Below are 27360 nucleotides of genomic sequence, written 5' to 3' on the forward strand. Positions count from 1 at the left end.
CTATATGGTTCATGCTACAAAATATATCGGGTACACTGACCCAGCCTCACATCAACCAATTTTCCTGGCCCAAACAGTATCTCTCTATCTACTTGTATTTCTCATCTTTTAAGTGACAGAGAAGTACTGCAGCACAACCCATAAAACACCTTTTTTTTCTTTTGCATATGTAACCCCTGTGAATGGAACACTAACAGATGGCAATCTGTTATGTCAGGATATGGGTTTTGTAGTACTCATTTTTCTGAGTTTCACAGGTACCGAAGACTCCAGCCTGAGAACAGTCTATTTTTTGTCTTTCCAGGGAGTACACTTCAAGGCTGCATCTCAAGAATGATAACCCCATCCTAATTGCTTACCAGCCTGGGAATGGGAGCATTCCTTACATGTTAATTGTTACAGTCACAACAAGCCCTTGTGCCAATTATGAAATATACTCATGACAAGCTCATTCATATCTTATGGAAGCACATACTGCTAACATGGATAGGAAAAGTACTGTATGAACTAGCAGTGACAAGTTAGCTGGAAAATGTACTCAATTTGTACTAGGGGACAGGTTCCTTGAACACTGGAATATGTGCTAGTCAGTCCGTCTGTCACTATGACATTCTTTCTTCAGCCTATTGTTATATATATTCATTGGTTTTAGCTTTAAATGCTGTCTTTTAATGATGAACTGCATCTGAGAGTGCTGAAGGAACTGGCTGAAAAACTCTCAGAACTGCTGCCCATTGTTTTCTTGAAATCATGGGAAACAGGTGAGGTGCCAGAGGATTGGAGGAGGGCCAATGTTGTCCTTATCTTCAAAAAGGGCAAAAAAGAGGAACCTGGGAACTACAGACCAGTCAGCCTGACATCAATTCCAGACACAATTCTGGAACAGATCCTAAAGCGGTCATTGTACAAGCACCTAGAAAACACATAGAAAACAATGCAGTAATAACTAGAAGCCAACACGGATTTGTCAAGAACAAATCCTGCCAAACTAATTTGATCTCATTTTTTTTATCAGGTCACCTCCCTGATAGACAGAGAGAATGCTGTAGATGTAGTATCTCTTGACTTCAGCAAAGCTTCTGACAAAGTGCCCCATTATATCTGATTAGTAAGCTAACTAGCTGTGGGCTGGATAGATCAAGTGTCAGGTGGATACACAGTTGGCTACCGAATTGTTCTCAGAGGGTGATGATTAATGGGTCCTTCTCTAACTGGGTGCTCTTCAATATTTTTATTAATGACTTGGATGACGGAGTACAGGGAATGCTTGTCAAATTTGCAGATAATACAAAATTGGGCAGAATAGCTAATACCCTAGAACAGGCTTGTCCAACCCGTGGCCCGAGGGCCGCATGCAGCCCAGGTCAGCTCATAATGCAGCCCAGTGCAATTTTTTATTTTTAAAGAAATTCCAAAGTTTCAAGTTACACTGCCAGCGCTTGCGGCCGGAATGTGGCCGGGGCATGTCACAACAGTAGAGGGGGAAAGAGGGAAGGAAAGAAGAAGTGGGAGGGGAGGGACAGGGGGGCTGCGTGACTGCATTGCGCTGTCCCCGTCAATAGGTGGACCCCCTCCTGGCCCCATAAAGCCGCCAGAGTAAAAGCTGGCAGCCTCTGCTGTCTGAGATCGCAGCTGCCGGTAAGTGCACTTGGAGCGGGGCTGTGGAGGATGGCTAGGGCTGCCCCCCCCCATGCGGCCCAAACCAAATGTATGTGTGGCCCAAACCAAATTTTCGTCTTCTAATGTGGCCCAGGGAAGGTGAAAGGTTGGACACCCCTGCCCTAGAAGACAGAAACAAAATTCAAAATGACCTTGAGAGGATGGAGCACTGGGCCAAAAGCAATAGAATGAAATTTAACAGGGATAAGTGCACCTCAGAAAAAAAACACAATTGCACAGTTATAAGATGGGGAATACCTGGCTCAGCAAAACTATGAGTGAGAAGGATCTTGGAATTGACGTAGATCACAAGCTAAATATGAGCCAACAGTGTGATGTGGCTACAAAAAAGGCTAATGCTATTTTAGGCTGCATTAATAGAAGTATAGTTTCCAGATCCCGTGAGGTGCTAGTCCCCTTCTATTCAGCACTGGTTAGGCCTCACCTTGAGTATTGTGTCCAGTTCTGGATACCACACTTCAAGAAGGATCCTAACAAATTGGAACAAGTTCAGAGGAGGGCGACAAGAATGATCATGGGGCTGGAAAGCAAGCCTTATGGGGAAAGGCTGAAAGAATTGGGCATGTTTAACCTTGAGAAAGCCCTGGGATGTGGTGGTGCTGCGGGCTAAACCGCAGAAGCCTGTGCTGCAGGGTCAGAAGACCAAGCAGTCGTAAGATCGAATCCACGCGAGAGAGTGAGCTCCCGTCGCTTGTCCCAGCTCCCGCCAACCTAGCGGTTCAAAGGCATGCAAATGCAAGTAGATTAATAGGGACCACCTCGGTGGGAAGGTAACAGCGTTCCGTGTCTAAGTCGCACTGGCCATGTGACCACGGAAGATTGTCTTTGGACAAAACGCTGGCTCTTTGGCTTGGAAACGGGGATGAGCACCGCCCCCTAGAATTGAACACGACTGGACAAAAATTGTCAAGGGGAACCTTTACCTTTGCCTTTAACCTTGAGAAAAGACTGAAGGGTGATATGATAGCACTTTTCAAATACAGTATTTGAAAGGCCGTCATACACAGGAGGGGCAAGATCTGTTCTTGATCATCCCAGAGGACACGCAACAATGGGGTCAAGTTAAAGGAAGCCAGATTTCAGTTGAATATCAGGAAAAACTTCCTAACTGTTAGAGCAGTACAACAGTGGAACCAGTTACTTCGGGAGTTTGTGAGTGCTCCAACACTGGAGGCATTCAAGAAAAACTTAGATAATTGCCTATATTTGTATTCCTGCACTGAGCAGGGGGTTGGACTTGATGGCCTTGTAGGCCCCTTCCAAATTCACTTTTCTATGATTCTATGATTCTATGATATAAGCCACCTTGGGTCGTTTTAAAGGATGGATCAATGAATGAATGAATGAATGAATAGCTGGCAAGTGCCCACAGCATCTTTGATCTGTAGATCACAATACATTCATTCTGTGCCAAAGTGTATACAGACGAATGGCCACATCAATTCCACTGCAGAAGTGCTGTTCTTCAGAATTCATGAATTTGACATTTAAAATTGGTTTCTAATAGCACCTAGACTTCTGGGCAGTAGTTTTCCTGAATGCATCTAACAACACAGGTAGCTCCCAGCATCCTTTCTGTGATTTATGGGATTATTTGAATGAAATACCCTGTGGAGGTATGAGACAATAAAAGTGATAGTTGAACTTGGATTTATCTATAGCTTTAAAATGTAATACATTTTGACTACAAAACATTTTCCTTGTGTAGGTATTACAACTAATCCAATTGAAGGAATACAATGGACCCTCTACTTAAGGAATTAATCTGTATTGGAATGGTGGCTGCAAGTCGAAAAGTCTGTAAGTCAAATCTCCATTGACCTACAATGCACTGAAAACAGATTAATCCCATAACCAGTGGTTTTTATTCTATTTTTATTCCATTTTGGTTTTTTTCTGGTCTGTAAGTCGATTCTCTGGCTGCAAGTCGAATCTAAATTTTGCAGCCAGAGAAGTCTGTAACTCGAAAAGTCTGTAAGTCGAGCCGTCTGTAAGTCGAGGGTCCACTGTATATAAAATTGTCAGACTAGATCAACATCAAGGTATTTAGCCCATTTCTACCAACCAGTGTATCAGTGAAAGATGTAAAACTCCTAGACAGCGTTGTAATAATCTTCTTTTCTCACTGCAGAAATGCAAAGTACTCTTCTGAATTTTCAGTTAAAAATTATGAAACCCTTCAGAATACATCAATGTTAATTATTTTGCTTCTAGTTTTCTATGCTAGCTGTGTAACTGTCCACCCCTAGACCACAAATTAACTGTCAGTTTTGCTCCTAATTGTTCCTTTTGCATTCTTTGCCACAGTGACAGTATACATCTATTACGTAGCATATTTATGATAACGTCTGAAAAGACCAAATAGTATGATGTTTGTTACCTGTAATCCTTTGATATTACTGAACCATCTCATTAAAACACATTGGACTGCTTATAATGACTCTGATATTAATTCACTTGTTTCGGTGGACAGCTGTCACCTAAATCAGCACCAGATGGGAGTTCCTATAATAAAGTCTATTCTCTTTTTTCTCCTAAGCTTGTCCATTGTTCTTTATTACCACTCATACCTCTCATTTTTTCCTTCAAAAATGTTTCTCAGGCCTGCTCCATTATTCAAATCTAGAAATACATCTATGGATTGCAACTGGGATCTTCTTGACATGTATGGTGAAAAACAATAGCTACTTCCTGACTAGCTACAGGAGGACCACCCTATCTGTAGCATCAGTATCCAGTGATTCACTTATCTGCTGCCTGAAAATATGAATATGAAATAAAAAAAATCCCAGAATTCAGGGTGTATTCACCAGAACTGGTCACTAGAATTAGCCAGGGACCATGCAATGTACAGCACTGGATACTTCTGCGTTTTTTTGGTATCCATGAGGGGGAGGCTTGGAACTGATCCCCTGCAGATACCACAGTCCTACTGTGTATGAATTAGGAAAGAATAAATATGATTTCTAGAAGCAAAACCCCATGACTTAATTCTTGATCTGTCACATTTCTGTTTTAAGGAAGTGTGTCATATACCCTGTTGATGTCAGATACTAGTTTTCCTTCATGAGGAGTATACACTTTCTGATTGTTGGCTCGCATTCTTGACTGGATGGTAAACAGCAAGACTTCCAGGTTCCCTTTTTCTTGAAATCTGGAACACACAGAGAAAAATTGAAAGTGTACTTTGGGCAAAGAACACACCATAGTCCAAAACTGCAACCCAAGCAACACCTATCACCCAGTCACTGAAATATAGTGTATTCTTCCAAATTCAGGCCACAAGAGTTTAATTTCAAAAAATTGATGATATGCACTAAACATTCCTCCTGAAAACTAAGTTAAAAGAGTTTAAGATGGTTGTAGCAAGTTGTGCGACAGAAAAGAATGAAGATTACATAAATGTTTTTTTTTAACTAGAATCTAAAATCCTTACAACTGATGCCCTGCTCCAACTTGATTTGTTGTTGAGAAAGCACACATATCAACCAGTTAGTCCCTCAAATACTCTGACTGGCTATTCAGTAGAGAAGAGAAAGAAGATATTAAACAGAGGCCAGAGGAAATTGACTCCAGCTTCCCATTCAAAACGACTCATCAGTGGTACTGAGAGCCTCCAACTGCAGCTATGAGCACGTAAGCTTCAGCTGCCAGGCCTGGAGGACAGTCCTCACTGTAGCCATTTTTGTATTCAGCTAAGACTATGCCCATAACAGTGTGCTCCTGCGTGTATATGGCTCCAAGGTGGATAAGGGCTATGAGTGTTGTTATAATCAAATAAAGGCCTAATGCTCTGCCCAGAAACAAAGACAAATGGATCTTGTTTGTTTGTTTGTTTGTTTATTTAAACTTATATGCCGCCCACTCTACCCAAAGGTCTCTGGGCGGCTTACAACAATAAAAGATAAAATGATTAAAATATAATTAAGATAGATACTCTAAAAATTGCCATCAGGAATTTAATGCCAATACTATATGCACCATTATGACTCATCTACTACAAACTCAGTTTGGGAAGCATGTCCTACAATGTTAAATAAAACCCACATCTATCAAAATTCTGTCTTTCCACCTAACAGCATCTTTTGGTAGGGAGCTAATTTAAGTGGAGGCAGGGACCCATTTCTTGAAGACCAGAGAGAGGGCATTTTCTATGGCTGTTTCCAGTCTATGGAATTCCCTGCCTTATGAGGCTAAGTTAACCCACTCCTCACAGTAGTTGTGTTGGAATGTGAAAATCTCCTTTTTAAGTTGGTTTTTAAGCTCCAAAGTCCTTGCAGGATTGAATTTTTAGAAGTTGTAGCATATTTTTGTCAGCACCTTTTATAATCAGTTATTTTAAATTTGTTTTAACCTTTAAAACTAATGGCATTTTTCTACTCAGGTTGTGGTTTAATTCTTTTTAATGATACAGTAATGTCTTGATTTACTATGATTTTATATGTGCAGTTTTGTAATCATTGTATGCTGCCCTGTTTTCCTTTATTGGAAGAAAGGTAGGATATAAATAAGGTAAATAAGTAAGTAAGTAAATTTTTGAGGTAATGAACATTGTATTTGGTTACAGCAGTGAGGAGGGATGGCTAGGAGCAGTGTGGTTAATTATAATACAGGATTCTTACTGGAATTTGGGAAGTGGAGATTTAGAACGTGAGGGGATCAGGAAGTGGAAAGTCTGAGGAGAAGGAGGAAGTTGTAGAAGGTCATAATAGTTGGAGAAGACAATCAGAAAAAAGGAGATCCGAACAGCCAGGAAGAAAACCCATTTCTTATCCCACAGCTTAGGACATTCTCCATTCCACCCCTTCAAGAGCGCTACCATTTTGCAGGTCAGTTTCACTGGGTCATTCCAAATGGGTGATAATATTAAAAGCAGGAGGCCTGAGCAGAAGATGTCCCTGACAGCTTTTTCCAGGGGTCTTGGCTTTGAGTTCCCTCACAATCCAGCATGCCTGAAACAGAGCTACTACCAGCAGAGGTCAGCAGGTTTTCTCTTCCTCTTTTGTGGGGTGGGAGGCACTGTCAATGCTGCAGTTTTCTTTTCCTTCTTGGGCATGGAGCACAGGGTGTGCATTCCACAGCTCCACCAGGCCTTACCATTGTCCAGTAGGACAAAAAATAGACACAGGTGGAAGACAGTGCTAGTTGTTCTAGGTGCAAAGATTGCTAGTTATGACTGGTGATAACTCCCCTCCCACTCTGGTTCGTAAGGAAAAATGCTGTATAGACGTTAAGTGTATATTCAGAAATCCTCATCTAGTAGCTTTGCAGGGAGAAGAGCAAGGGAAGATATCCCTTTCTCCTGTTTCTCCCATTTCTCCCCTTTCTCCTAGGTCAGAAATGTTTTTATCAGTATCAATATTTCCCAAATTCCTCCAATTTGAAAGAAAAGGGAAGGGTGCAACACAACGAAAAAACTGTCTGAAATTGTATTTCATTTTGGCATTATAATAACATGCCACTGGAGTACATCAACTGTCTTTTTCCTTTCAGTTTGGCTCCCGCCTGCTATTTATTACAGTATCATTGTCACTATCATGTCCCAATATGCTGTTTTTCCACCTCAGACTACAACCAAATGAGTCACTATGCAGATGAGTACAGTTTTAGCTTCTGAATGAATTGCAAGCATCAGCAAAAAGGAAGCCCAAAATACCTCCTCCCCTTTGATAGGTGCTTACTTGGGTGGTTTTTCCACTGTGCGGTATGTACTGAAGGCTTGGAGCTCCTGCTGCACGCCTGCCAGAGAATTAGCAAACTTGCGGCTATTGAGACTAGCAATGGTCTGTTCTATCCACATCAGCAGGTCTGAAGCCAAGCCACTGTACTTATCAATCATCTTCTCAGTCTCCATTGCATGGTCCATTACCTAAGGAAAGGAATACACCAACAAAGTGCTGCTCATTTGGTACTTGCTGCTGCTGGAAATATGTCAAGCCCTTTATCAACCTGCAGATCTTGCATACGAGAATATTCCACAATGTCAACAAGTCTGACCTCACCACATTAGAAATGTTGGACTGCATGCAGGGATGACTGCCTGGGAGTCTCAGGCCTGTCAGTCTAGATTAACAAGAACAATCTTTCTGGCTCTGAAAAGAAGCCTGTGATCCCTTCATACTTGTAGCAATTCAGCAAATGTTAAGGTGAGAACTGTCATAATCATACATGCCTCAAAATTTATTTTCAGCTGTTTTCCTCCTCCTCCTCCTCCTCCTCCTCCTCCTCCTCCTTACTATTATAATTAATATTCTATCTTATTTTTCCCAATGAATTACAAACAGCATTTCCACCTCCATCTAATAACAACAAATTTGCTTATCTATATTCTAGCTGCATTTCCACCTCCATCTCTGTACCTATAAAACCAATCTCTGACTCCTTCCATGTTAGCCACAGTTCACATCAATATGAAACAGAAGAAAGTGGAGGGGTTGGCTTAGTTCTCAGTGGCTTCCATGAATCTTATTTAAAATGGAGGAAACTAGTTGCCTTGTGAGATGCAGTTGAAAAGGAGGGGCAAAACTCTTCTGTATGAAACTCGCCATCATTATAAACAGTAACTATCTTACCAGCAGTCAGTATTAATAATTCCATACTAGAACAAGGGTGATTCCTTCAGGCCATTTTTGCATCACTCCCACTTCCATGTTCCTCTACTTGCTGCTGCCACTGAAAACTGGCAGCAACACCACTATAAGAAATAAATGTCTTCCCTTCCTTTCTGGAAGAGAAGGAGGTTCTGCTCCACAGGCTAGCAAAATTCTATGATGCCACAGAAAGCTGAAGATGAGGAGCCACAGTATTTCAGTGACAAAATCAGTGGTCACAGTGCAGCTCTTGCTGGATTCTACCTAGTGTGTCTAACAAGGACTCCAAAACCTGAGGTTGTCCACCCTTGAAAAAAATTCAAGGAAGATCTACTGAATGAACTAAGCTATGTATGTGAAGAAAGTCACCAAAGCCATAAAAATAGTTAAAAGACAGGAAGACAATTTTACAACATATTTCTCACTTTTATTGTTTACAACTGTCAATCATTATGGCTTAGAGTAGAATTGCTCATAATAACAAAAACATTTTAAGAATAGCAGCAAAGATTCCGTAAAATGTATAAATAAAATTGGTCTACTACTCAGAGAGGTCATAAGGCCTTAGCCTTACCTTTCCAACTCTCTTCCCTTCAACGGCAAGTACCTTCATCTTGGAGAAGTAGTGGTAGAAAGCAACTACATAGGTGATGATGGATTTCTCATCTGGGTTCTCTGTAAAGACGTCTGAACAGCAAAGAGATTGTCAAAAGAAAGATAACTGGTTTGAAAAGAATGGCCAGCCAACGTGGACTTTATGTGAACTTTCATTCCTCCAGCACAACACAATGTAGCAGTGCACACCATCTCACTGCCTAGCCAATTTCAGATAAGAAAACAATGGAATGCATGGGAGCAAAGCTAGTTGTGTAAGAATTAAGTTTTCTGCATGCATACCTCTGTGTTGGAGAGTAAAATGTGTAAAATGACTCTAACTTCCTGATAATATCCTCCCTCAACAACAAATACTGTAATTATAAACTCAATGGCAGTGAACCCAGGGAGGAAATATGAAACATAAGGCAACAATGCTACAGTGTAGATAACTGCACTGCAAGAAATCAGAATGCCAAATTACTCCACTAATCACCCTTCATTTGCAAAACATAAGGGGCTAGGATGCAGAAATTATAGCTACTGACTTAGGAAACAATCCTAACTAACCAAGATAGCTAAGAGCTGGCAAAACTGACAAATCCCAGCTGAGGCTGTGCTAAATCCAAGCCCCAACCAGTTTAAAGAAGTCAGAAATTACTTAGGACTACCCTGACCCTGATCTAACTTTGTGCTGGCACAGTAGCTGTGCATCTTAGTTGATAAGGGTTTGGATCTGGCATAATTTACTCCTCCCGGGCTCCTTCGTTCTTCATTTCTTTCTTGGCTTTTCTGCTGCATGAACTCAACCAGCATAGCAATTATGTTGGCAGATCCAGTTCTGCTAATAGATCTGAGATCAACCTGTGCAAGAGCAGTTGTGCCAGTGTTAGAGGCTTTTGGCCATTCCTAGTCCACTACCATTGGAATTTCTTTTGGCATGGATTGCTGTCTGATGGCCTTCCTCCTAATCTCAGCAGTTGAGGACTGGTGCTGTCCCTCAGTAATGAAAAAGCAATCTATACACATTCAAAGAAATATTACCCACCTGTTCTAGAGCCAAATCAATCAAGACTCAGTCATGACGCTGAATACCAGTGCACCCTGCGCCTTGGCTTAAAAGAAACTCTGCCTGGCAATTAATGAATTAATTTTTTTTTTTTTTTTTGGCTAGGCATAAGCTGACTATGTCAGATCCAATGATTACTTGTGCAGGTAGGTGTAACATGCACACAGTTTTCTCAGCCCTGTAAGTTTTCCCTTTCATTCAGTGCACTGTGCATAAAAACTGGGTTCTTTCATTGTGGGAACTATGGATGTTCACCCACGTAATACAGGAAGAAGAGCTACCACAGAATTCTGTATTCATCACATTCATCATCATAATTATAAAGAAGATCTGCACACATACAATTTGGATGTATCTGGGTATATTGTAGTGGTTTTCCCCCCAAGAAAATTATTTCTATCTTTTAAAAATGTTTTAAAGCATCCAGTCAAAATAACAGATGGTCTTTAGGGGCCATGTAAACATTAACACAGACATGTGCAGCTTCCTTTCACATCCAAGGGGCTTGAACTGGGGAGCTTACTGGTGGAGTGCTTCAGGAAAGGACACATCCACAAAAAAAGGTCTGAGCTTTGCATCTATTTCCACGTATGTTATTTCTCCATGATCTTCTTCAGCCAGATTTTTGGAACTACATAAAAAGGATTCTTCAGCTGAACTGCCAGTTGTGTAGTCCTTAAAACCACTTTGCTTATATAACTCGTATCTGTTATGTCAGCTGAATTCTCAGTTTTAAAAGGGCAGGCACTGAGCCAAACAGACTCACCTTCTGGATCAAGAAGTTGAGTGATGCCAAGTTGCCGCTCTGCCACGCTAAAAGCATGCTCCAAGTTGTGCCTAGCATTTGAGTGTTTCAGTTTCTCAAAGTCAATCAGATCAGGCCTACATATTAGGAGCGGGGAGAAAACCATATAAAATATGAGTAGATTAGGTCAATTCTAGCAGACAAAAATAACTGGAAGTTATTTTACAAATTATTGTAATACAAAGTACTCTCTGTTTAGGATTTCAGTCAGCTAGCAATTCCTTCTACCAAGAAATTCCATTCTACCATCACCTCTCACACCCACTTTTCAGTTACCCACCCCAAAACACTTTACTGTTATACCCTTGAGTATATTTAGTCCTCACCAGATTTTTTTAAAGATTCCACCCCGCTGTATTAGTCATTTCTCTAAATATTTTTATTTCCATAAGCTTGGCCTGCTGACACCTTTTTGTGAGTAGCCTCTGCTATTTCAGCTAAATAAGCAATGAAGTGTCACCTTCAAACATCAGAAATAGAAATAGCACTAACTGAGACTTATAAGCAGACTGATGGAGGGAAGGAGGCAGAGCTCATGAAAGAAAGATCATGAAATGTATGAGAAGGTAACCTCTAGTAGGCTAGCTTAATGCATCACATCAACCAAAACACTGCAGAACTCTGCAGGGCCCTTCCAGTTTGTACCTGTGCTTATGAATAAGGGCATTGAAAGCCAATCCATCCTTCCAGCTGGAGGTGAAATTGGTGACGTTTACATGAGGATAGCTGTGTTACAAAGAGAAAGGAAGGAGAACAAAAGGAATTATAAATTCAGTTCATAAGGTAAAAGTTATAAATTATAATCTAAATGCAGTTAGAAAAAAATTTCCCCTAAATGGAAGTGTGAAATGGCAACTGGTGTTTGACAGCAGCTACATTTTCAAGTCACTTCTTGTACCTTTGAAAACACCAGTATTTCCAAATGCTATTTGCCCCATAATCATAAGGAATGTAGACATACAGTTTGTATTTGGAAATGTAAACACTCCTCAATCCACAAATAAATGTTTGAGTTGGATGTGCAATTCTGATTTTCCAGCATCAACCAAGGGGATAATGAAACAATGGACCGTTGCTTTTACATAAACAGATGAAACAGATGGAGCTTGCAACAAAAGGTTAGAGTGCGGAAGGCCTAAGTTTAGGGCTCCAGCTAACTACCACAATTTTTTCCAGTATGTGCCATTTCATTCTTCCTGTAACCTCTCTCTCCATACCAATTTTCCATTCTTTGTTGAATAAGCATGCCTGATCCTCAATGGCCTCTTTTTCATTCTCCCACTTAGGCTTTTTTTTTTCCTAGCAGGTTTTCACATTTCTGTAAATCTTACAGTTCCCTCAACTCTTCTGTTAATTTCTTCTTGTGTACTGAAGCTGCATTTTGATTACACAAGAAACCATACTTGGGGAATTAATACAGGCATATAAGACTAGGAGGTTCACACACTTCTTTGCTTAAATCCATATACAACATGCTGGACTAAACTTTTAAATAAAACTTTGGAGACTTGGGACAACTGGCATGTGAGGAATGATAGCTCATGCATGACAGCTGCAGACTTCCACCTTAGTACTATTACACTTGATCTTAGCCAAAAGGGTTGCTCTAGTAACTATTACCCTCATTGTCCAAATGGTAATATTCTCAATTCTAGCTGTATTCACACTGAACTGGTCATGTTAAGATAAACATGTCATAAGGTGAACCAGCTGTTGTACCTTTTGTTAGTTTTTAAGACATCTAAAGTGAGGCATAAATAAGCTCTATAGAGAGATCTAAATGCATAATCAGCCTCCACATTGCCAGCTCAGTTCATGAAACATGAAACTGACTGGCAAAGTACACAGTAGCTTCATAACAAAGACTCAGACATATGCTGCCCTAGGATCTTGGCTTCTCATTCTGAGCATCTGGATTCCTGTCAAAACTGCAATAACAACAGAGCACTTCAATAGATTCTTTTAGTTTCAAACATAAACAAATCCGAAAGAGACTTCTTCAAAAACATTGGGACTCACTCACAAGAGCCACATGAAGAAAAACGGCAAGAAAAAAAGTTGTTCTTGAATTCACTACAGGGCACACAGAATGTAGTGACATAAAATGCATTGCAAGACCAGTGACAGAAGTACTGGCAGGCACATTTTAATAAACCCTTATCGTATTACTTCAGATAGCTCTGACTTTTATGGTATACTCTAACAGCGCTTAGAGATGTGTCTTACTCTCAGTGATATAAAACTAATGGGAACATGGCCAGTGACCATACAGTCCTCCACTAAAGATTGCTTAGCATTTCCTTAATAGATACAGCATGCTTAAATCAACTGCTTGCAGCTGGGATGAAATATTGGTAGCCATCATACCCTGCAGTTTTCATCTGACACCACAGTAACAATGCATCTTTTGCAGAGCGGGTCTCCCGGCCTTCTTGAGTCTGAACAATGATGTCTTGGATCTAAATGGACAGAAAAGTATTTCACATTGCATGATTTGATCCTGTGTGTATCAAACTCTTATCACACATTAGCTGAAATCCTGTTGCACAACTTCACCTTGCTTGAGGCTGATGATTCATTAGTTACTATGATATTTTTGGAAATTAAAAATTTCAAATCCCTCCACTGAAGGGTCCAAGGCTCCCTTAGGGACGTTATTGGGATTCAAGGGATGAGGGGAATCTTTAATTTCTGAAAGTTGCTGCCAGTGGGATGATTTCACTGATAACAGTAGGTTTTGGAATTTAAATACTTATTCACTTATTTCCCCCCCCCCTTCCCATGGCCCCCAATGGTTTCCTCACAACAAAACAGATCCCAAAGAAGCATCAAAACCTTAGATGGCAGGAACTGAAAAAGACTGTGGCTGATGGCATGATCAACCTTATGCAATGTAAGGTTTTGTAAGAGGATTTTAGCCATAATTTAACAATGATCACTTGCCATAAAATAGTCCGTGTAAGACAGCCAGAGCAAGGAAACAATTAATCAGTTTACTTTCTTTCATATTACTAAAATTCTTGAGGGCAGGGAGGAAGTTATTCTAAATTTGCACAGTATACATATCTATCTATCTAAACAAGTAAAGTAAAGGCTTATGATTATATACTGAAGAAACTGCTGAAAGTTTGTTTCTCTTCTTTTTAAACTGTTCATTTAATCTTTCCATTCTTCTGTGGGTTTGTTTAAAATAAAACTTTCTGGCTTATTAATCCTGGCTATTATTTTTATAAAGAGCATTTACAACAAGCTATATATCATGTTCACTACTGGGCAGTATTATGACATGTGATGTATATGATGGCACCAAAGTGCACAAGGCTGTGTTTCTCCAAAAACATCTTTTCTTTGAAAAAGGGTTAGGGTGAAACCAGCCCATAGCTGTAGAAGTGTAAAAGGGAAGACCTGCTGTTTGCCTGCCTTTGTAATAGGGATAGCCCAAAGCAAAGAATTCTTGTTCGTGCGTTGAAATTACAACCACAGACTTAGTGCAGGAATTTGTGGGTGGTAATTGTCTTTTTTACGCAGAGTGTAAAAAAAACATGTGAGTACCTCACGGCCCATCCCAACATCATCCAGCTCACAGAAAGTATCTTCGGAACCCAAATGGCTTGGGCTGGACAGTGTAGAACATTTAATTCTTCTGCGAAAAGAGTTACACCTGAATTGCTTTGAAATCCAGCAAACACTCATATCACAATGAGTCAGATTAGCACAATCATGAGGGATGATTGTTTTATAGTAGAAGAGTGTATGTGCATCTGTGCTTGCACATGTGTGCAATTAATTAGTCTAAGCAAATAGAACAAATATTCAAATCCAGACTAAAGTTGACTTAAAAGAAGTTCTGACACAAATGTTCATTTGGCAGGAGTTTCCAAAAAAAAGTAAAAACAAAATAAAATATTTTTTTCTGTATACTACATACAAGGGAATTGTCATTAACAGTTGCACCGAAAGGTTCAAACTGAGCTCGTAGCTCCAGCGAATGTTCATGAGTTTGTTCTCCCAGCCCCATAGTATGTAGACTTTCCCTTCCTGGGATGTCCAGAACTCCCTACTCCTTCCTTCTTTTTTTATACCCTTTAGAGGCACAAAGAGTTGAAAGAAATAAAGTCAAGTTCATTAACAAACAGTGAAAGTTATGAGTTCATCCAAACTACACAAAATCCTTACTGAGGAAAGGAGGGTTGTTAATAGTCTAGGACAGTGGTTCTTAACCTTTTTGAAAGAAACGCCCCCTTGAGCCATTGAAGAAGTTATCATCGCCCCCCTCCCCACGGTGATGATATCTTATTTATTTATTTATTTATTTATTTATTTATTTATTTATTTATTTATTTATTTATTTATTTATTTATTTAAGACACTTAAATCCAATGACCGCTGAAAACAAAATTCAATTCCAAGAAACTGAAATGCCCCCAAAAAGTAACATTTAATTATTTAGTTGTAAGCGAATTTTAAGACGCAAAAAGAAATACAGTACAAAAAGGGCATAAAAACAAACCGCAATGCAGGAACTAAAAATTTCAAGACAAAAACTCTGAAACTAAATTAAGATTGGAGGAAAATATATAGTCATGCACACTGTAAAAAGGCTGCAGCCATCTTCACAGGTTTAGCTTGTTCCAACGCCCCCCTACTGCCCCCCTTCTGCTCCAGCACCCCCACACCGCCCCTTTTCGTTCTACTGCCCCCCTGAAAAATGAAATCGCCCCCTGGGGGGCATTATCGCCCACGTTAAGAACCACTGGTCTAGGACAGTAGTTCCCAACATTGGGTAACGCAGGTCTTTTTGGACTGCAATTCCCAGAATTTTACCACCAGCTGTGCTGGCCAGAGTTTCTGGGTCCAAGTCCAAATAACTTTTTGATATAGTTATACCCAGGACTATGGGAACTAATGGTCTAGGAAAAAGAATTATTTCTCATAGTATGACAATTCACACAATAAATCTGCCTCCAGTTTCCTCCTGCTGCCAGAACATGTTTTTCTACTGATTACTTTTGCATTTTTTTTAAAAATACTTCAGGCACACCATTCACCTGGAAGCGCAAGATAATTGTCCAGATGAGACCCAACACCAAACGGTGATTGCCATCAACAATGTCATGAGATCCCATGTTCTCTAGATGCACACGTTGCTCCTTGAGGAATTGTAAAGCCTTGTCCACATTCTCCAGGCAGTGGATTCGCATTCGCCCCTTGGTGGGCTTAGGCTGTGAAATAGATTAAAAGTGGTTTCTTATAAAATTATGTTAAAAGTATCTACAGTATAAGCCCCTATCCACGGCTCCTGTACAGTAAGCAAGTACCCACCTTGGATCAACGTAGTGGGGACAGGACATCCAGTTTTTGCAGTAGTTGTAATACTTTAAAGCCTCAGTTGTGCAGTTTCTAAGCCTTTGCTGGCACAGGAAAGTGCAAGGCTTGCTTCCACTTGCACAGAAATCCAATTACACTCAGTAAAAGACACATAGTTCTCAGCTGTACACTGCAAAGTTTCCTATTAATCCCCTTAGGTTCCTAAGAGATAGCCTACTAAAAATGTTGAGGTCTCAAATGCATAACAATACAATCTAAAGCATTTTATGGTTTTTGACATGAGATATACATCATGTCACAGCACTGCCCAACAATGAAGATGATGAAGCTCAATTCTATGTGAAACAATCCTCAACTCCAAGGTGTAATTCTCATGTTTTCAAGAGGACAACTTACCTTAGAAGTAGGTAGTGTGTGACATGTGGAAAACAAGCAAATCTCCCCACGAGGTCTTCCAACTATAGCAGATGATTTTGCTACTGCATCACTGAACTGGAAACAAATCCATACCCTCCCCGTTCCTATATCTCATTTTACACAAATGAATGGGGAGGGGGAGGGAGAGAATGTCATCTTGTTTTAATGCTGATACTTGCTTATGGGATGTATAACAAACGTAGAAACAAAAATGTTGTGTTACCTTAAAGAGCACCAGATTTATTTTAATGTGAACTTTTAGTCCTCAGGTTTATATGCACAGAGGACATGATAAAGGGGTGGGGGGGGTGAAATTAGATGCAAAAAAAGAGGTGGCAAATAGATAATAGGGTTTCAAAAGTCAAATAAATAAATAAATAAATAAATAAATAAATAAATAAATAAATAAATAAATAAATAAATAAATAAATAAATAAATAAATAAATAAATAAATAAATAAATAAATAAATAAATAAATAAAGCTTTGATTTCATAGACATCAAAGTGTTGATTACCTAGACATCCAGTCAAAGTGCTGATTATACAGACATTCTGTTATCAGCAGTCAAATGGTTTTCAGCAAGTGTGTTGTGTGTCTGTAGAATTATGTCACAGAAAATAACTTTTTGATATAGTTATACCCAGGACTGTGGAAGAATACAGAATATTAATACATTCATTGTTTTTGGAATTATTGCTCCTCATTTATCCTTTTGACATATAAGTAATGGAATCCTTCAATATAGCCCACTTCAGCTCTTGTCCTCTCTCTCTACTTTAAAAACTCCTTTACTCTGCAACAGTTACTTTAAGATGTGTAACAGAGTGCCCTTGAAGACCGAATTTGTTTTTTCACTTCATTGAGCAGATACTGTAGTTTAAGAAATGCCTGCTGTAAATCCATTAGTTCTGACTCAATGTCTTGTGGATCTGAGCAGATGCAGTTACATTGAAGGGCTTGGCAATAGACAATAAACATTATGGCGTGTACTGGTTAGAAGCTGAAGACATGTAACTACATTTAGTGATTGGTGATTTCTCAATGTATTGTAGCGTTCAGATGCCAATCCTGTAGCTGTATTTTCAGAAACAGTACCTGTTGTGTAGATTACTCTAGCTTCAAGTTTCTGAAGAATTTTTTTTCAAGTGACTCTGCCATGAATCCAAATGATAAAAAAGTCATGAATGTATCTTAGAAAGAGGAAAGATTTTAGGGCACAGGAACTGAAAAAGTATTGTTCCACAATTCTCCCCATCTCAGTGAGTGAATATTGTTATTTAAGAAATGCTCACTGCAAATCCATGAGTGGAGCACTGATTGTTATACATAACTTAACATGTTGCAACAGACTAACACAATCATCTATTTGAAAAATATTTATGGGAGCTTTTAGTAATGTTTTAACATAACATTTTTAATATGATGTTTATTTGATTCTTTTTAAATATTTGAAGAATTTAGTATGTTTAGTTCTTAATATAATTTTAATTATGTAAGTTGCCTTGTTACTTTTTTAGGAGAAAGGTGGGCTAAAATTATTTTAAATAAATAAATTTGTGTAGCATGCCACATGGAGGATCATGTCTTGGAGATCAAGATCAGCTAAAGTGGAACTACGTTTCATCCCGGACTGATGGTTCTATGAAGTTTTGTAGCACATAAAGTGCTTTAAATTATTACTGATTTGAGAACATGAAAATTTTGAGTAGGCTACCCATTGGCAGCTCAAGGGAATTAGTGGCAATTGAACAGTGTATAACTGATACCTGCATACCTTCCTCCTAACTAGGTTTCCTGAGATGGCATTTGTGCCATCTCAGGAAGTGTGGTCTCCAATGAGTTCAATGAGACACAAAGTGGTTCCCACATCGCCTCTGGAATGTGCCCATCCTTGCCTTACTTTATCTAAAGTGCTATATGCTGAAAAGAGGAGAGAACAAAAGACAGCAGACAAAACAGTTGTTTTAAAGGCCTTTCCCCCTTCCAGTTAATTCCTAATTTTTTCACCTCTTTTTCTGTTATAATTTATATTGTTTTTCTTGCCATCTTGGAGAAAAAAAATTCTAATTGTGTAAACTATGTTATATATATTTGTTTGTTTTATATTTTGTGTTGTAAGCCGCCTAGAGTGGTCACAATTACCAGCTAGGTGGGGTATGTGTAAATAAATAAATAAATAAATAAATAAATAAATAAATAAATAAATAAATAAATAAATAAATAAATAAATAAATAACAGTAGCCAAAATCCTTTTGTGGAGTTATACTAGTAGTAGAACTGTGATATAACTCTGGAGTGGCAAATGGCCGGTAATTAATCAGTCACCATTTGGATTTCTGCTCTTGTGCCAAGCCACGCAACTGGCTACAAAGAGCAATTAATTAAAAACAGGTTTGCTGCTGTGAGTTATACGATTGCTATAGAGTAACACCAGTGTTACTCTATAAACCAACTTTGGCCAGCATGTCTCAGAATGACTTCACAAATTACATTAATGTTTTGCATTGGAGACACTGGGCTGTGGCTTGGCCGTGGCTACCAGGAAAATCCTGCATGTGTAGCTTATCTGTATCATGAGCTACACATCTGGTAATCTATATGGAAATTGTATGTTATTTTCTAAAATGAAATGGAAGTACTTTTAGGAAGGCCATGAAATTTTGTTTTGAATGCCAATTGTTTCCCTTCAGTATATATGTATATATGTATGTATGCATGCATGTACTGTATGTGTGTGTGTGTTTATTTCATTTCATTTCATTTCTATGCCACCCTATTAGTGCTGAAGCACTATTCTGGGCAGTTTACAAAGGATTAAAAGAAAGCTTCATGACAAAACACTAAAATATACCATAAATAGCAGTAATGTGGCAGAGCATTAGAAAACAAACAAACAAACAAACAAAAACCAGTGGCACTAACAAATTATGACAGAAATGCAAAGCTGGTGGTGAAATACTCAACTGGAATCAGATTGAAAAGCCTCTCTGAAAAAGAATGCTTTCTACTGTCTCCTAAAAGCACATGGAGTGGGCCAGGTGTAGCTCCTCCGGGAGCCGGTTCCATAGTATTGGTACCACTACAGAGAAGACTCTACCATGTGCTTTAGGCCTCTCTCAGAGTGGCTACCTGGAGGAGCCTGGCCTGAAACGATCTGGTGGTTCTGGCATATGACACTGGGGAAAGATGCTCTGACAGGTAATGTGGTCCCATACCATGAAGGCTTTGAGTGTCAAAACCTTGAACCTGAACCAGGACACAGTAGGTAACCAGTGTAGGCTGGCCAGCACCGGGGCGATGTGATCAAATTTGCTCACACCAACCACCAGTCTGGCTGTCACATTCTGGACCCATTGTAGTCTCTGGGTCAGCCTCAAGGGCAGCCCCATATAGAGAACATTGCAGTACTATTAAGGCAACATTCCCCATTTCTTGTGCATTCTTACTTCTAGAGAAGAGTGAAAATAAGAAAGAATTCTACCAGCAGCTCTCCAGAAAGCACTTCCAGCAGTTTGATTAGCATCCGGCCATCTCGGAGGTCCTGGTAGAGATCAGAAATGCGACAGGTTACACGTGCCAGGTGAGAGTTCACCCATTTGGTGAAGGTTTTCTTCTGTACAGCTTCCCGCTCATCTGAAAATAGATAAAAGATTGTTATTAAACCCAATTGCTCATAAATTTAACACAGAGTTGCATAAATACTGCCTAGCAAAGCAGAGGCGCAGTATCTGGCAATGAGTGGAATTACGATAGTCTGAAAATCTCAGAGACATGTTTTTGCTTTAAGTTACTCTACTTTGGGGTTTCATAGCTTCAGAAAAAGATTTAAATAGCAATAATAGGTAAGGTTCCCAAAGTCAGAAAGATTAGGCATCCTTCAGTCTCAAGAGACTATGGTAATGGGCTCCGAACAGAGGACTTGGAACAGCATATAGTGCGGCTGAGAAGGCCAATTCGAGAGTGACAATTCCTTCCACGCTGGAGACAAATACAATCTGTCTCCTGTCCAGCTTCCTGATTTTGCTGTTTTCGGGACTGCTTCTTTGCCTCAGCCTGCTGGACAAGTGTCTCTTCAAAAAGCAGGAGGCCATGCTGCCCCACCGCCTGCCTCCAGGCTGAACACTTAGATGTCAAGGTTTCCCATCTGTTGAGGACCATTCCTAAAGCCTTCAGATCCTGCTTGCAGATGTCCTTGTATCGCAGCTGTGGTCTCCCTCTGGGGTGATTTCCCTGCACTAATTGTCCATGCAGGAGATCTTTTGGAATCCGACCATCAGCCATTCTCATGACATGCCCAAGCCAATGTAGATGTAGCTGTTTCAGTAATATATACATGCTAAAAAATTGAAAAGGAGCTTTGTGTAAGTCAGTATTTAGGGACTCGCTTAGCTCCTTGCCCCTCCCATCTGTCCATTAATTTCTGGCACCAATGTCATCCAGAAGGTTTATGGGGCCTGGGGTGAAATATGTGATCATTGCCACTGGCCCTGAAAAAGACCCACGAGAGTGAGTGGGTCTGATGAACTGGGGAGCAGAGTTTAATAGTACACATAGCTGCTGAAACACTCAGGGAAAACCTTCCCTCTGAATCCCTATTCAGTATTCAACCTCGCACAGCATTTTTATCATTGTGCATAAGAGAATGATAATGGTGTGGTGACTACAGCGTGGGTGAGGGTAACAAAATGACTAGGTTCAGATTCCTGCTTGGTTGTGCTCTCATTGGTGTGTGAAACACCCTAAAAGAAATAACCACACTCTCTAACTGACACAGCAAGCTACAAAATAATTAATACATATTCTTCTTTCCTTTATATGTCTTTGCCAAAACATCCCAGTTTTTTTGAAGCCCTGAACTTTGGAAGCCAATAACTCAAAATAAGGATATGTGGGTAAAACTAAACATCGCATTAAATACACTTTTCAGCAGTGTGCTTAAGATGTCTGTTTTTGTTTTGAAAGGAAAAGCAGCCATGTGTGAACCTGAACCGGATTATGTTCCCTTCCCAGATCAGAGGGGAATCCGACCACAAATCTTTCTGACAACGAAACTGCTATTTGCAGTAAATCACACGTTCAGAAAGAGAGAATTTTCAGCAGGAAACTTGTAGCATCTGATCAAGATTAAGACTATGATTCAGATCAGGATCACATACAGCAGCCCTTCTTTCAAAATGTATGTGACCAGATGAAGCACAATTTAAAAAAGCATGTTTTAACATAGACAAAGCATAGCCTTTGCAAATAATCTTTTGCCATCTGTGAATCCATGATACCGAAATACTGGCATATTTTGGTATAGAGTGTGTACGCACACGCACAGCATGCACACACAGAGAGAAAGAGAGAGAGAGAGAGAGATCCAGAACTCAGTATCAATTAAAAATTAAATTTTTATCCCTGATTCATGAATTTTTAAACAAGTTTAAAAGTTATTTATTGAACAATGGCATTAGCAATTTGAAAATGTATTAACATTTCATTTTATTTTAATTTGCTACTTTAGGGGATCCTTTTAGTAGGCTGGCCATTTGGGCTCTTTTAAATCATTTAAATCATTTTTAATTTTAAAAGCAATACATTACTAACAATTAATGTAACAACACATTTATAGGTTGAAATCCTATTGCTTAGTATAGTTTGTCACACTAGAGTAGGCCCACTGAATCAGTAGGGATTTGGTGAATCAACTTCATAAGTTTCATTGATTCAAAGGGGCCTACTATAGTTGTGACTTAGTTTAGTGTAGCAAGTCAAAATTAGAGTAAAAAGGTAAAGGTTCCCCTTGACAATTTGTCCAGTCGTGTTCAACTCTAGGGGGCCGTTTCCAAGCCATAGAGCCAGTGTTTGTCCGAAGACAATCTTCCGTGGTCACATGGCCAATGTGACTTAGACACGGAACCTTCCCACCGAGATGGTCCCTATTTATCTACTCACATTTGCATGCTTTTGAACCGCTAGGTAGGCAGGAGCTGGGACAAGCTATGGGCGCTCACTCCATCAAGTGGATTTGATCTTACTGCTGCAGATCTATAGTCCTTACAGCACAGAGGTTTCTGCGGTTTAACCCGCAGCGCCACCACGTCCCACTCAAAATTAGAATAGATCCATTTAAATCAATTAGAATTCTCTCATCAAATCTCTACTGATTCAATGGGCGTACTGTGGATTTCAATCAAAGTTACATTATATTGATTTAATTACATAGTTTTAATAAATCTATTAATGTTAAATACTTAATTTTTGATTTAACACTAGTGCATTATCATTATCATTAATAACTCCAAGCTCTGTAATAATATACCAGAACTATAAGAACAGAAACATTTGTCATATGCTATTTCAGGGTTTCTACAGAATGAGGATCAAACTAGATATTAAAAAGAATATATATTTCCTTTGCTAAATTCATCATCCTTCCTACAATGGGATCTCCCTTATAAATACATGCCTCAACAGACCTGCAAATTAAGCCTGTGTTTTCATGCCAACGATCAATAAGAAAGCAAACACAATATAGACAAATGAATGCAGTATGCAAACATGAGGAGAAAAGAATGCATATGACAAATAGAAGTCTTTCACCACCTGAGGGAACCAGCTCTCCTAAAAACGTGGTAAGTGTATTATCTGCTATGATTCTGAACCAGAAAAATCAGGCTGAAAGTGAAATTAAGTAAGGGTCAAACTGGGGAAAATTTAGCACATATTTAGAAGGCATTTCTTTGTCAAAGCACAGGAGTGGGCAACACACAACCTGTGAGGGCACACACAGCCCCCAGGGGCATTTTGCAGATTTCTAATATCCTGGCAGCCTCAGGCCTCCACACACGAAAACTTTTTAAAAAATAAGACAAATAATCTTGATCAAAAACTTCCCTTATGCCACTTACCGTAAGAGGTGTGGGAAGCCATTCTACCATGTTGGAGGGGGCCCGCAGTACCACTGGGGCCCTCCACATCCTCAAAAAAGCTGAACTTTTAAAAAAGTTGGCTCTTTGAGGGAAGAATCTGACATTTTCAGTTATAATCATGTTCTTTTTTTAAGTTAAGCACGTATTGCAGCAGTATGTTAGTTAGCCATGTGCCATTAAATCAGAAATGGCTTAAACGAAATGACTTTTATAGTGATCTTAATAGCGTTTTCAAGGTATATAATAGATATGTGAGACATTTAAGGAGTGGTTTTACCAGTTCCACATCCCCAATGAGTCTCTATGATCAAGTGGGGATTCAAACTATGGTCTTCAGAACCCTAGCCCATCATTCTGTCCAGTACACCATTGGTCCCCAACCTTGGGCCTCCAGATGTTCTTGGACTACAACTCCCAGAAGCCTTCGCCACCACCTCTGCTGGCCAGGATTTCTGGGAGCTGAAGTCCAAGAACATCTGGAGGCCCAAGGTTGGGGACCACTGCAGTACACCACACTAGGTACTTGCAATACATACAAGAGCATTAAGGTAGTGGTTCCCAACCTTGAGTAACCCAAATGTTCTTGACTGCAAGTTCCAAAAGCCCTGGTCAGCACAGCTAGTGGTGAAAGCTTCTGGTAGCTGCAGTCCAAGAAGACCTGGGTTACTCAAGGTTGGGAACTGCAGCATTAAAGTTCAGAAATATGAAATATGCAAATTCGCTTCTTTGGTCACATCCTTCCCTTTAGCTCAGCCCTTGGTGATTGCCACTCTCAGGTTGTTGGCAAATTTGATACAGTAATTGGCTCTTGGCCTGTAGAGATCATCAAAGCAGGCACTTTTCCTCTCTTCCCTACCCATGTCTTGTTAGTGATCATGAAGGTAGACAAGTAAATTTTTTTAAGTCTGATTGCCAAAGCAAATCCTATCTTTACAGAGCAAACATGCTAAATCACGTGCAATATATATTCTTCCTTATATAGGAGTTGGGCTACATGCAGTCTGATTTTGCATTACTCAAGCACTCCTGAAATCACCAGCTGCACATGATAAAAATTTAAAAATAAGGGGGGATGCTCACAATGTCTGCTTGACCCCTCCAGGGACTGTGGGGAACAATTTTGCCATGTTTTGAGCAACCCCTGAACCCTCACCAGCCTTCCAATTTTTTATGATGTTTAAAATGTGGCCAGCTGAGGGGATGGGGATGCTTTTTCAGTTTAAAAAATTATTTTAATTAAACCCACCTTTCACTGAATAAAAAACATTGTAGCAACCTTCCTATTGCAACCATTGAATTATAGAACATTTCTTAAATCAATTATACCAGTTAGTTTGACCACACCCCTGCCCTTCCACCCACTCCCTGGAGAGTGTAGCCCTTAGGCTTTTGTCAAACCTGAAAAATGGATCTTAGCCCTGCTCACATTGTCCACCCCTTCTCTAACATCTAGTCTGACTCTAAGCCTGAGTCTTTAACTTCTTTGTTGTCCTTGCATGGTGATCAGAGCTATTCAGTTCTTCCTACTGCAGCACAATGAGTCATCCTTAAAACTGCATTAGGAACAAGAGCTGATTAAACATATTTCTGAACCCAGCTTCTCTGCTATCACACCTTTATAGACTTCATGTAATTCAGTTACACAGATCACTCAAAAAATGAATCTGGAGATGTTCTGAGGACATTGATTAGGATCAGCATGTTCATAATTTGGCAGTCATTCCAGCGCTAATTACATTTCCCTGCAGCAGAAACTAACTGAACAGTTTGTAGCTCATCTAAATACATCACTGTAATTTAATTTAAATGATACTAGCATTTTCCCACACACACACCCTTCCTGACCCACTATAGTTCTGAAACAGCCATAAGAGACAAGGTGATGCTGTTAGCTCTCCCACTTGAACACAAGAGAGCTGTCAGGATGGAGCAAAGTAAGCTTTGGCTGAGCTTAGTTTGAGTATCAGCCCTCCATGACTGGAACTTTTGCAATGCAGTTCTTAAGTCATGTGTCAGGGTTAATCGGAATAGCCACAGTAGTTACAAGAATCACAGATAACAGCTGGGTACTTTTTGAACCCATTAGAGGAAGTGGCAAACAATGTTCTAGGCATAAGCTGCCATCCTCTTGGTCTGCAAACATTGTCAAATACAGGACACAACCACCTCTCACTCCAGCCAGTCTTCAATCAGCCTGTTGTCCTCACAGTTATCGTGGATAATGTAGCTTAAATTAATCTGAGTTAACTGATCTTGATATACAGATATATATGTCTACCAGTACAAAAAGCACTATGCTTCACCCAGAATGGAGAAAGTTCTGAGTTTACTGTAGTTCTAAGCTTACAGCTGGATTTTATATTTTCAACCATGAAGGCTCAAACTTTTTTGTCTATCTTGGTTATAGCACCCTTCAGGTGAAACCTAAAAGCATGCTAAAGCTTCATTTGAATGTCTCCAGATACTGTACATTCCCTTTCACTGCATCTCAGGACATCATGCAGACACAGTGACCTCAAGATGAAGTCTGTTTTACTTGCTTTCTGTTGCTACCTCTAGCCCAACGGCTTTTTGCATATCTTGCCTGGTTAAGTGATCTTGAGATTCTTGGAGTTTGTGTAGATGTTGTGCCATTTTGGCTAATAAGATGTTACATTAATATAAACGTTAGAATGGTTTCCTAGAACAATTACACATATTATGACATGGGAAACTGCATTTATTGATAAGAGGAGGTTACCTACCTGTAACCGTAGTTTTTCGAGTGGACCTCTGTGAATTCACACAAAAGGGTGAAGTCCGCGCCTGCGTCGGACTCTCCGGAACATTCTAGAGCTTAGGAAAAAACCAGAATAATTAAGAGTTGCCCCTATAGCGCATGCTCCGCCCGCCCGAATCCTCAGTTCCATTTTATCCGCCAGTGGTAAGCTCCCAGTACAGAAGAGCCAATTAAGCAGTGACGGATAGAGGGGAGGCCGGGCAGGACGTGTGAATTCACAGAGGTCCACTCAAAGAACTACGGTTACAGGTAGGTAACCTCCTCTTCTTCGTCGTGGCCTCTGTGAATGCACACGAAAGGGTGAGTAGCAAGCTATCTTACCGGAGGAGTGCTGTCACTGCAGTAAGGAAGTGAGAACAGCTCTCCCAAAACTGGCCTCCCTTTTCGCTCGAAGGTCCAGTCTGTAATGTCGAATAAAGGTGGACACGCGGGACCATGTTGCAGCTTTACAAATGTCCGCAAGGTCCACTCCTCAAAGAAGGGCTGTAGAGGTAGACATTGCCCGAGTTGAGTGACCCGTAAGGCCAGCAGGAGGTACCTTGCCTGCCAACTCATAAGCAAGAGAGATAGTGGAAACCAACCACCGAGATAAGGTCTGAGATGAAGCTGCTTCACCTTTACGGTGGCCCTGGAAGCAGATAAACAACTTGGATGTACGTCTAAAGTCCTTAGTTCGTGACATATAGTAGGCAAGCACTCGGCGCACATCGAGGCTGTGGAGCATCTTTTCAACAGGAGAAGACGGCTTAGGAAAGAGAGGAGGTAATACCAAACGTTGGTTCAGGTGAAAGGTAGACGTGATCTTAGGTACAAAGGAAGTGTCCAGGTAGAGGACCACCTTGTCCAAGAAGAATTGCAGATAAGGGGGGGTCAACCCTTAGCATGGCCAACTCACCAGCTCGTCTTGCTAAGGTGATAGCCACCAAAAACAGAGTTTTGAACGATACGAGGTGAATGTCCGTGGACGCCAGTGGCTCAGCGCGTGAAGAACGAAGTGTAGTGACCATTGAGGCAAGGGCGATTTAACCGTTGGGCGGAGGTTGCTGAGGCCTTTCAAAAACAGCTTGAGGGTAGGATGGGAGAAGAGATTAGCTGAGGCAGAATTATGTGGCTGGTGCGCCACGATGGCGGATATGTACACCTTGAGAGTGGATACGGACAACCCTAGGTCGAAGAGATGC

At 40.2% G+C, this 27360-nt stretch overlaps 1 protein-coding gene across 6 annotated transcripts in view; it reads right to left on the reverse strand.

Annotated features, from left to right (window-relative positions):
• Positions 1-27360, reverse strand: part of SPTB (spectrin beta, erythrocytic) — a 148062-nt gene that overhangs the window by 59524 nt on the left and 61178 nt on the right. For 5 of the 6 annotated variants that reach the window (XM_072985362.2, XM_072985359.2, XM_072985361.2 and 2 more), the window contains exons 3-10: positions 19968-20119; positions 15787-15960; positions 13106-13197; positions 11384-11464; positions 10700-10815; positions 8845-8957; positions 7362-7549; positions 4717-4834 (exon numbers count right to left, since the gene is read on the reverse strand). In XM_072985362.2, the coding sequence (XP_072841463.2) occupies positions 4717-4834; positions 7362-7549; positions 8845-8957; positions 10700-10815; positions 11384-11464; positions 13106-13197; positions 15787-15960; positions 19968-20119 (1034 nt within the window). Of the gene's footprint in view, positions 1-4716; positions 4835-7361; positions 7550-8844; positions 8958-10699; positions 10816-11383; positions 11465-13105; positions 13198-15786; positions 15961-19967; positions 20120-26144; positions 26395-27360 lie in introns of those variants that run through there. The other variant, XM_078383485.1, reaches the window with a different exon arrangement.

The sequence above is a fragment of the Pogona vitticeps genome, chromosome 1 (genome assembly GCF_051106095.1).
Source record: "Pogona vitticeps strain Pit_001003342236 chromosome 1, PviZW2.1, whole genome shotgun sequence".
Taxonomy (NCBI): Eukaryota; Metazoa; Chordata; class Lepidosauria; order Squamata; family Agamidae; genus Pogona; species Pogona vitticeps.